General features: G+C 45.4%; 1 protein-coding gene across 1 annotated transcript; it reads right to left on the minus strand.

Annotated features, from left to right (window-relative positions):
* Positions 1-3,132: 3,132 nt before the first annotated feature.
* Positions 3,133-9,544, minus strand: LOC106817999 (ankyrin repeat and BTB/POZ domain-containing protein 1-like). The gene is made up of 7 exons (XM_014822708.1): positions 9,319-9,544; positions 8,669-8,803; positions 7,799-7,917; positions 7,214-7,358; positions 6,258-6,437; positions 4,773-5,460; positions 3,133-3,291 (listed from the first exon to the last, which is right to left on the minus strand). The coding sequence occupies exons 2-7, from the start codon at positions 8,722-8,724 to the stop codon at positions 3,133-3,135; spliced, it is 1,347 nt and encodes a 448-aa protein (XP_014678194.1). The 5' UTR covers positions 8,725-8,803; positions 9,319-9,544.
* Positions 9,545-10,835: the final 1,291 nt, after the last annotated feature.

The following is a 10,835-nucleotide window of genomic DNA, read 5'->3' on the forward strand; positions in this document are numbered from 1 at the left end:
CTTCCTATTCCACAGCTCGAACTGGTTCGAGAAAGAGAGAGAGAGAGAGAGAGAGAGAGAGAGAGAAGGGGAGTGTGTGTGTGTGTGTGTGTGTGTGTGTGTGTGTGTGTGTGTGTGTGTGTGTGGTGTGTGTGTGTGTTGTGTGAGTGTGTGGTGTGTGTGTGTGTGTGTGTGTGTGTGTGTGTGTGTGTGTTGTGTGTGCGCGCGCGCGTGTGTGTCTATCTCTCTCGTCCTCCTGCTATCTTTCTCGAACCAGTTCGAGCTGTGGAATAGTGAAAGTCTAATCTCTTTTTCTGTCTACATGTGTGCATAGTGTGTGTTGTGTGCGCGTGGCGTGCGTGCGTGCGTGCGTGTGCGTGTGCTAGTTTGTGGCGTGTAGTGTGTGCGTGCGTTCGTGTGCGTGCGTGTGTTCGCAAGTGCCTACATTGAGTAACAAAGCTAACATATTTGTAACGAAATGTGTCCGTTTCGGTACATGCGTTGCGTGTATATAACGCGTGCGAGTAGCGACATGTGTAGGTGCGTTTAGCGTACGCAGGGGCTTCCGCGGGCGAAAACCTGCTAGTACATAAATATATATGTTGGACAAACAACGGCTCAGACGCACCGGGTGATTAGACACATACAACGAACCCGGTGAGATCGGGCCAACCTTTGTGGGCTAAGCACTAGTCTACCGGGACCAACGTTACGTAATGCAGTGGCAATAGGCATTCTCTCTAGGGCGCGGTGACGTCAATGCAGCGATGTACGGGATTCAAATAAACTCAGTTAGTCATCGCAATTATGTTTACAAGTAGGTCCGCTTGGTGAACGCGTGAACTCGCGTCTTTCCAACAACGAACGAAGAACACAAAGACACGCACATAAAAAATTATCCAAAAAAGCCTCAGAATTTTACCAAAGGCAGTATAATTGTAGCCCGATATTCGCTTATAACGCTCTCGTAGTCTGTATGGTAATGTGCCAATATAATATTATATATATATCAAGATCGCGAGTACATAATATAGAGAACACTAGTCTCTATTATGTACTCTTTATATATATTATATATATAATATATACTATATATATAATATAGCTTCCAGCCACCAAGCTAACTGCGTGAACGAGTTTTATATTGAAGGATTTCGCAATTTCAATTATTCGTATATAATATTTCGCTTTCTGAAACGCTTCTTTTTCATTATCACCGGGGCGAAAATACAACCTGTATGTGGCGCAGATGAAGTTCGTCATTATAAAACTGGGCCGCCAGAGCGGAATGCTGTGCAGGCAAGGCGTAGCTCGATAGGGACGCTGTTTTTTGATAATAACACAACAGCCAGCGCCGTAAAAATGTGTTTGTGTTGCCCGTCCTAGATGTACAGTAGAATTTTTACTATAGCAAGGTTTGTCGCCGCCGCCGGCGTATTTGTAAGAGAATACGAGTTCTGCTGTGTCGTGTTCGCCCAAATGGCGTAGCAGACGAGAACACGAGAGCCTGCAGGTCGTGGGTCAACGAGGTACGCGAGAGGTCGTTCGGCAGTAAACACACACCCAACACACCGCGACGACATACCACAGCACACACACATACACATCCACGGCGACAGCACACACACAGCACACAGCGCACGACACACGCACTGCGCACACACAACGCACACGCCACCACCAACGCCAACCCACGCACACGCACAACAGCACAACGCACCGCAACACCGCGCACACACACGCACACACCAACACACAAACATACCACACACACACGACACACACACACACACACACACACGACAGCACACACAGCAAGCACACACACAACAGGGTTTTTACGCTACGATGTGTACAGCATGGGCAATGTGTTCGTCGAGAATAGAGGACGAGTCGAACGCGACAGAGCAAGCCAGCTGCTGACGTATGGCTACTTATAGTACTATACTCTATGTGTTTGCACTGTGTTAGCTATATAGATAAACATATTTATACACAAAAGATACATACACGAATTCATGGTTAACAAGTAAGGTAAATATTATAATAACGTATAACAGTTCTGTGTGTGAATAATAACCGTTGTGAGCGAGGATGTTCTACATATGCGCCAGCCGAGAGAAATAAACACGAACCGTCTCACAGCGTGACTGTTGAATTTAAGCGAGGCTACACTAGATAGACAAGAAAATGCTACACCGCCCGCTATATGGCCAAACTATTATAGTCTGAAAGAATTGTAAGTGTGAGCGCAGAATATAGGTGAGGGTTGCTGCTTCGGCAACGTGCTGAACTTCAGGTTTGCTCGCTCTGTTCTCTACGCTAGTCACGTGATCAGCTGATTCACGTCTCAGAAGCTCTTACTATTATGATACCAATCACTACTACGATCTGATGGGCCTTTTCAAATAATACTGAGCTCGCGGGACGTGAGATATCAGAGTTATCATGTGTGAATAGTGCGCATATAAAACACACCCTTTAAGAAAAGTTATAGAAGAATACGTTGACGCATTCGAGGTATACACCAGGAATAAAAACTTTTGATTGCAATTGATTTGCAATTATCACTTGGGATGCCCGCAGACAAATGGCGACTATAAGACGATAGCTATTAAGTTTACGAGCAGTAGTATTCGATTAAGTAGTTAATATGTAGTTACGCCTACCCCATAAGTATTCCAACTCAAAAGTAAAATATATTATTTACGATCACTCATAATTATAATTCTTGAATATCGATGGAATTGTTACACGAATCTATATGCATGCATGAACTTGTTTGCTGATTGTTCGCTATTAAAAGTTCCGCTGCCAATCAAGTTAGCAACAGGTTTTCTGTTTGCTCACGTAGAGCTCAGGTAAATTACGAGTGTAGTGTTTTTTCCACGATGCAGAGTCCAGCTATTACGTGTATGTTTACGCATGTACACAGACCCCGTATGATTATGTTATGTTGAGCTTACACTAAGTAACTGTTGACGCATCCGCCCTGACAGAACATTCAGCGATTCGCTTCTATGACTCATCTTACTGCGCGCCTACCGTGCCCGCAAGGCGACGCACGCACGCACTGTTCGAGCCACTGTTCAACCGATGATCGAGTATAATCGATGATCGTGACATGACGCCGTGACATAACGATAATCGCCGTTACCTGACGTCGTCGACGATGTCGATCGTGTCCGTCTCCTGCCTCGCTTTCACGCTCGCCGCATCGCTCTCGATCACGCGATGGAAGTCCGTCATCTCGACGACGCTTTCCAGGTGCGTGGCGATGAACTCTGTGCAACTCACCTCCATCCGCGACAGCTGCAGTAGAAAAACGAGCATGGGAAATATAACAGATGCTGTAGTACGGTGCAGCCATTTAGGGCGCGTTTGTTTGGTCGGATCCACGGATCTCGATCCAATGGATTCGTTGATCTGACTGTTTGTTTGGTCGGATCACTTGATCTCGATCCACCGAACCCGATCATGCTAGCGAGGTGGATTCGAATCGGATCCAATATGGCGACCCGCGCCTCAGCCAATCACAGCTTGTTCTTTGTTATGAACCATCCCGTGATAGGTCACAGCGAAACGTGAACCTGTGAAAGTGAGTTTGCGTTTGTTTGGTCGGATCAGGATCACATGATCGCGATCCGACGGATTCGTCCCAAACAAACGCGCCCGTAGATTCACAGCAGTATGATCGACCTCCAGCCTTGACAGTTGCACTGGGAAAGCAGGCAGAAAAATACAGACGCTGCAACGTTGAAGCCATATAGATTCACTGCAACATTGTTGGCGGACAGATGCGTGGATGAATGCCAGCATCAACTTGCTAGGGACATCACACGGCTAGTCTATCGCGACTACAGCCATCAAGACCTTGTCTTTGTACGCGCTGGGACCAGGCCCGTTGTCAGAAACAAAATTAGTCTTAACATTAGTCGTTTCATTAACATTTTCTAGTCGACCGGACCTCTACATGACCTCTACATGAAACTCGTTACTTTACCACATTTCTGTCAACGGTCTATGCGAAAATGTCAATGTTAACACTGACGTTGAAGGTAGTTTTGCTTCTGACCCTGGTCCCAGCGCGTACAAAGGCAAGGTCTTGGTGGCTGCAGTCGCGATAGTCTAGTTATGCCATGTCCCTAGCACGCTAATGCTGATATCCATCCACGCATCTGTCCGCCAACAATGGCGCAATGAATCTATATGGCTTCAGCATTGCAGCGTCTGTATTTTTTGACAACGAGCCTTAATTCCAAAGCAGCGGTCACTCGCCACGGTACAGAGGCCATCGTTGCGGTGTGTTATGCACCCGCTACGATGAACAGCACAAAGAGCACAGCCACTCCCTCATGTTGAGGTGACAACTGATCGAAGAATGTTATATGAATTTGCTTGCTGTATCAACTTGAAGTGAATGAGAAATATGCCTGTCGGAGGCGCCGCCATACCTTGAAACCTTGCCGAGACTAGCTAGAGATCTCGAAAGGGTAACGAGGTACAAAATCGATACGATCTAGAGCGTAACCCAACGAAAATAGACTAAAAGAATAACTAGACAATAAACTGAAACTAACTACAGACTAAACTAAACATATATACAGAGTAATTATTAGTGACTAGGATTAACTAGAGACTACTAATTAAGATTAACCATGGACTAACAAAAAACCAACTAGAGACTAAATAGACTTATTATAGACTAATAGAGACTAAATAGACTTACTATAGACTAACTAAATACTAGCTAGACTAACCTCAGATCAAGACTAAGTACTGCAGGCACTAACCTGGAAGAGTCGTGCGGTCCGCAGCACATCAACGACGTTATCTAGCGTGAGCGCGAGTGCCATGCGCGCTCCACACTGTCGCTTCAGCCCCGGCAGCAGCAGCATGTCCGCTGCCGTCAGCACCTCGCAGACAACGTCGTCCGCGACACACGCGCCGTCCGTGTAGACGTAGTAGACGATGGCGACGAACACCGCCGCCGACACGCTGCGCAGCGCCACGACGGGGGCGCCACCGTCACTGCCGCAGCCCTCGCCAAAGTGGTCGGCGAGCACGGCGCGAAAGTAGTCGCTGCGGCCGCAGAAGAGCGCGCGGTGGCAGGCGAAGCGGTGGCCGTCGACGACGAAGCAGACGTCCGCGAACGGCGACCGCTCGCTCGGGTAGAACGGCAGCTCGCTGCCGGACACCCAGCGAGCTAGCGCCGCCGGCAACGCCTGCTCCGCGAGCATGCCAAGGTCTCCCGCGACGGTCGCGCAGCAGCCGCCGCCGCCGCCCTCGCTCGCCTCGACGGTAACCATGGTGACGCTCGTGCCGGGCTTCGCGGCGAGAAACTCGCGCAGCTTCCGCTGCCGCGCCTCCAGCTCGTCGATTAGGTCCACCAGGTGGCACTGCTTTGCGAGGACGATGACGGACTCGACCTGGTCAACATGGACCTCGAGGCTTCCCATGTAGAGGTATTGAAGCATGAGCCTGCGCACACACACGCGAGTTGGTGACATATGTTAGAATGACGTCACGTCATCATAGATATAGTACTATATAATAGACATGCAGCCTTCCCATGTAGAGGTATTGAAGCATGAGCCTGCGCACACACGCGAGTTGGTGACATATGTTAGAATAACGTCACGTCATCATAGATATAGTACTATACAATAGACGTGCAGCCTTCCCATGTAAAGGTATTGAAGCATGAGCCTGCGCACACACGCGAGTTGGTGACATATGTTAGAATGACGTCACGTCATCATAGATAGTACTATATAATAGACGTGCAGCCTTCCCATGTAGAAGTACTGCATGCAGCATGAGCCTGCGCACACACACGCGAGGTGGTGACATATGTTAGAATGACGTCACGTCATCATAGATATAGTACTATATAATAGACGTGCAGGCTTCCCATGTAGAAGTACTGCATGCAGCATGAGCCTCAATGTGAGTGATGCAATATATGCAGGACACCCTGATTCGCGTGCCACTAAACAGTTAGAACCAGTAAATTTTAGTGTAATCTAATTAAATTTGAACCAATCAGAGCACAGTGTTATATGCGGTGCGACCCACCAGAGATAGACATAGAGTTTGATGTAAGGGCAACCAACTATCTCTCTCCATGATTTATTATTCTATCCCTCGCTTTATTCTTCCAATTTATATTAGATTCAGGCATATGAATTTGCAAGACGGACTACGATTCTATAGCATATAATACAGCAACAGACTTAAACCCGTAAAGCTAAAAATTCGACGGTAAGCGATCATACCTGAACGCCGCTGGCCTGACCAGCGGGTGCGTGATGTGGACAATGCTGCGCTGCTGCCACCTATCCATGAACATCTCAGCGAAGTACTGGCTGCGTGCGCTGAGGATGCAGCGATGGCCAGCGAATCGCTCGCCGTGCACTACGAACCACACGTCAGCGTATGTTGCATCCTCCAGCAGCCTGATCGCAGCGAGGAAAACGCCGCGTACAGCACAGCAATTGAACTACATTATCAAATTATTCTGTTCAAGTGCAAGCCAAGTTTTAACTAAGGTTTATTCAGCAATTTTAGGGTGCCAAGGCAAGTTGAAATAGCACCATGACAAACGTTTTTTTTAACAGGAGGCGCACTAAGGCAATTCACGTTTTATCAACACTACTTAAGACATGGATGAATACACAGACATCATGGCATTTAATGGAATTGCACGGAGGCAAAAAAAATACCAAACAATTACCTGCAATTGAAAATTGCAATGATAGACAGAGGCATGGATTACAACCTGCAGGCACTATCACGCGCACGGCGCCAAAGTTTAATATAGACACGTCCAACGCACACAAACATCACTGAATGCTCCATCTACTACAGAGTTCGTACATAAAATGCACATGCAATAGTTTTTGATGTTTTCTAGGATTTAAAAGCCCGTTTTTTCCATGACGACATTTTAGCTGAATACAATCTTCGTGCCTTGTACTGTTTAATCGACGATTAGTAAACACTTACAAGAAGCAAATTTGATTACATCTCTTAGACAATATAGATATGAGTTCAATTCCGAGGAATTACTAGGACGAAACATAGTTATAGCCTTGTTTCCCATGACTTTCCAAAGCTACAATTCCAGGACTCTCCAGGTTTTCCAGGACCCTTGGGAACCCTGTACCAGTATAACGGCTTTGCTTCCTGGAGGGGGTGGGCCACGCGAATCGATCGGGGATCGCGCCCATACCTACGGAGAAACTCCTGATAGCTGTCTCTCCTCATGCACTGCGCAGTTATGACCTTGTAATTCTTCAGCATGTTTCGGATGTCGTCGTTCAGCGCCCCGTACAGACAGCGTTCGCCATCGAATGTGTTAGCCTCGCATTTTGCACCTGCAAATGTAAAGTGCGACAAATTCTACAGTCTGAGCAATAAGCGTGAAGGCATTTTTTCAGGACATATATGCTACGTTACTGTTTATATTCTTTGACGGCTGGTCGCATGAAGTGATTTTATTTGTTACTAATAAATACACAGTAAACCAGTGACTATATACATGGCATTCCTGCTAACAAAGGCTGTCAGGATAAACCCCCTCAGAACCTGCAAAGACATTTTGCAGATGTGTCATAATAATATAGACCGCATACCATTTTCAAGGCTCTCAATTTTCAGTGTGTGAATTAAGTAATTTGAAAAAAATTATTATAGATAGGCAGAGATACAAACATCTTAAAGTGGATGGGCAACACACGCTTAATTACACCATTAGGAGAACCTGCCAGAAGCTTCATGTGATGTTATGACAGTTAATGTAAAATTGGACATATACCTCTGATGAGCAAGTAATGCACCACTTCGCTATGTCCGCACAGGCAAGCGTAGTATAACGGAGTGCTATCCCAACGATCTCTGATGTTCAGCTCTACTTCTAGCTGCTCCACTAGATACCTGCATGTGAATGAGTAAAAATTCTAAGCAATATGACACACGTACGTGCCTGGTCGATGCAAGAAATGCATGGAAACATTATGTGTAAGGCTACACGTACATAGGCTCTACTGCTTGTGTGCAGGCTCACCAACACATACTGGGTGAAATACAACTATGCTGGCTCTAACACCACAGCCTCCATGACTCCGCAGAGTGTAAAGTGCACAGTGCTTGGCAATAGAGACTCATGCTAGCCCTACCCATGTTGCCCTCTGCTCTAGCACACAACATGGCAGATCGAGTGACAGCTCCACCCGGCTGTTGTCTAAATATGCGTGTCATGACGGGAAAACGCATGAATCCGACTCACCAGTCACTCTTGTCATCTCACGGCTGGTTTACCGCTGCCACATGTAATGTTTAGTATGCATAGCACGAGAAGGCGTAAGACATTAGGTAAACGCATTATCTTTTTACCACGCACGGGCGGCAGAACCCCCGCGCCGACCCTTTACCGCCAGACACAGACGTATCCATACGCGTAAGAAAACAGCGCAACATATGATATATGACAGTTATCAGGTGAGACTATATAGTTTACTACATTATACATATTTTCACGATTCTGCAGTTATTTAAGAAATAATTTTCTTTAACACGCTGAAATAGATGTATTACTAGTACTAGTATTGCATATCCTCTGCATGGTTAATTGATAGACTATGAAAAGTGCTGAAACATGTAGATGCAGACAGCTAAACATACATACGTGACGTGTTCGAGATCGCCACGGCGACAGCTGAGAAACAAGTCCCTCTGATCCATCGCTCGTCTGTGTGAGTGTCACCAACTCGGCAAATTAGCGCCTTTCACTTCCAAGTTCCACTTTCAGTCAGACAGAACTCTACACCATGCATAGTGCCATATAGCTTTTGCTCTAAGAATTTGTGTAAATCTGACACTAGCACAGCCTTAGACTTAGAGCCTATATAGTATAGGCTAGTATACCTACTAGTACTAAACGTCACCAGATTATAAATACTTCTACTTCTAGGGAACAATTTATTGCTGGTCTGACAAAAAGTAAATAGAACAATAAACAAACCTAAGATTCGAGGCCTAGGCTATAGTAATTAGTACACACTAAGCTATAGGCTACATGTAGCTCTAGAACTATATATAGCCCTCCGCTTCTCGCTTAACACTACGTTGGCGACCACTGGCAGCAAGAACAAGTCGGCACCTGCAGCTACAGCACACACGGCCATTGACTATATAATATAACAACGTTGTTATATTATATAGTCAATGCCGGTGGTGTGCGTAGCTGTACGTAGCTGCAGGTGCCGACTTGTTCTTGCTGCCAGTGTTGGCGACGTGTAACAGTCGCCAGTTCTAGATTATAAATAATCCCCTCACTGGATTTCAGGCCGGATTTCAGGGCCTTAGCAGAGGAAGGTGACGGGAAATTCTCGCGCGTCGCAATGGTCAGGAACGGCCGAAAACGGGTAGGGTCGCTTCAACGCATTTTTTTCGACACTTCCTATTAATTCACATAATGTTTATCAGTCGAAATCAACAAAGAACACCCTCAACAGCACCCCTGTCGATTTTAAAGGGGCTACCCCCACATTTACGAAAATGACATAGGTCTCAATGGGAGCCATGTTCTCTATCCTTGAACCCACATGTGTTGTATATATCTATGGTTTAGGGTACCGTATTAAAACTATTATAGAAATTAATGAACTAATCTGGGGTGCTAAAGCAAAAGTCACGGGGCATATTAATAAATATAATATAAATATAATAGCATATCGTAACATCAATCGATGCCGAACATGAATGTCTGTTGTTAATACAATACAAATATGCAGTTTGTTATTTCACCTGATTCCATGCGTCTATACAACGCTCGACATTGATCAAATGACATCTTCGCGCCATCTATCGGAGAAATAATTCTATGCGCATTGTATGTTGCATGTAATCGTAAAACGCATTATTAAATTTATTATAATACTCTAAAACGTATTTAACGTTGAGTGGAATTAATATAATTACAGTACCTATACAGAACAACATTTACTGGATAAGATTGGTAAAGGTTTGGCCGTGAAATGCCCATCCTACTGTGCACTTCGATGTATGCATTTCAATAATGTAGCAGCGACTTTGATCAATATTGACATTCTCGGGCCATCTACCGGTAGAAATAATTCATATATGCGCGCACATGGTTACGTGCCTGCTTTAGACTATTCCGTCTCACAGACGGCTGGGTAGTCACGGTGTAGTTATTTATAGGGTTTAGGAGGCAGGGACACGGTGACAATACAGAATTATTATAATGGAGGGAGGTACAGGGAGTGTCTTCTGCCCGCCTCCCTCCCCTCTCCTCCTGCCTCCCTCCCCTTCTCTTCCCGCCTCCCGCCTCCTCTTGGCCCACCTCCTATCTCCCTCCCTCAACACCTCCAGGATTCTTTATATTTTGCATTTTCTTTTTTGAATGTAATTAGTTTCTCTGACAGTTTGCGTGATAAATGTATTATCCGGTACAACGTATTTCTCATGTATTTATTTCTCGTGCTATGGATTTCTTTTATTTGATCTACTTAGTATACCTCTCTTTTTCTCAATCCTCCACTCCCCGCCCCGTTTTCTCCCGTCTCCCGTCTCCCCGTACACCCCCTCACACGAGGTACACCCGTCAATGCTGGCACAGCTATATATGCTAAATACTAATAAAAATAACATATACTGCTCATACCGAGACAACTGTATAAATTGTTCTCAGAATACTAATAGCATGAACATACTCGTGAGTTTATATATATACTCAAGAGTAGATATATAACACATTGTTATTATCTACTCTTGATATATAATATATATATATATATATTATATAAACTCGCCTGGTAGTGGTTAATGAC

This window comes from Priapulus caudatus, unplaced genomic scaffold (genome assembly GCF_000485595.1).
Source record: "Priapulus caudatus unplaced genomic scaffold, Priapulus_caudatus-5.0.1 Scaffold36, whole genome shotgun sequence".
In the NCBI taxonomy this organism is placed as follows: Eukaryota; Metazoa; Priapulida; class Priapulimorpha; order Priapulimorphida; family Priapulidae; genus Priapulus; species Priapulus caudatus.

Bases quoted from the DNA above. Each gene is read 5' to 3' on its own strand.
- LOC106817999 (XM_014822708.1), bottom strand. From the start codon at position 8,724: ATGGATCAGAGGGACTTGTTTCTCAGCTGTCGCCGTGGCGATCTCGAA. The intron at 6,438-7,213 runs GTATGGGCGCGA...CGCTGCGATCAG, and splicing joins TATCAGGAGTTTCTCCGTAG to GCTGCTGGAGGATGCAACAT. The intron at 5,461-6,257 runs GTATGATCGCTT...GTGTGTGCGCAG, and splicing joins GTCAGGCCAGCGGCGTTCAG to GCTCATGCTTCAATACCTCT.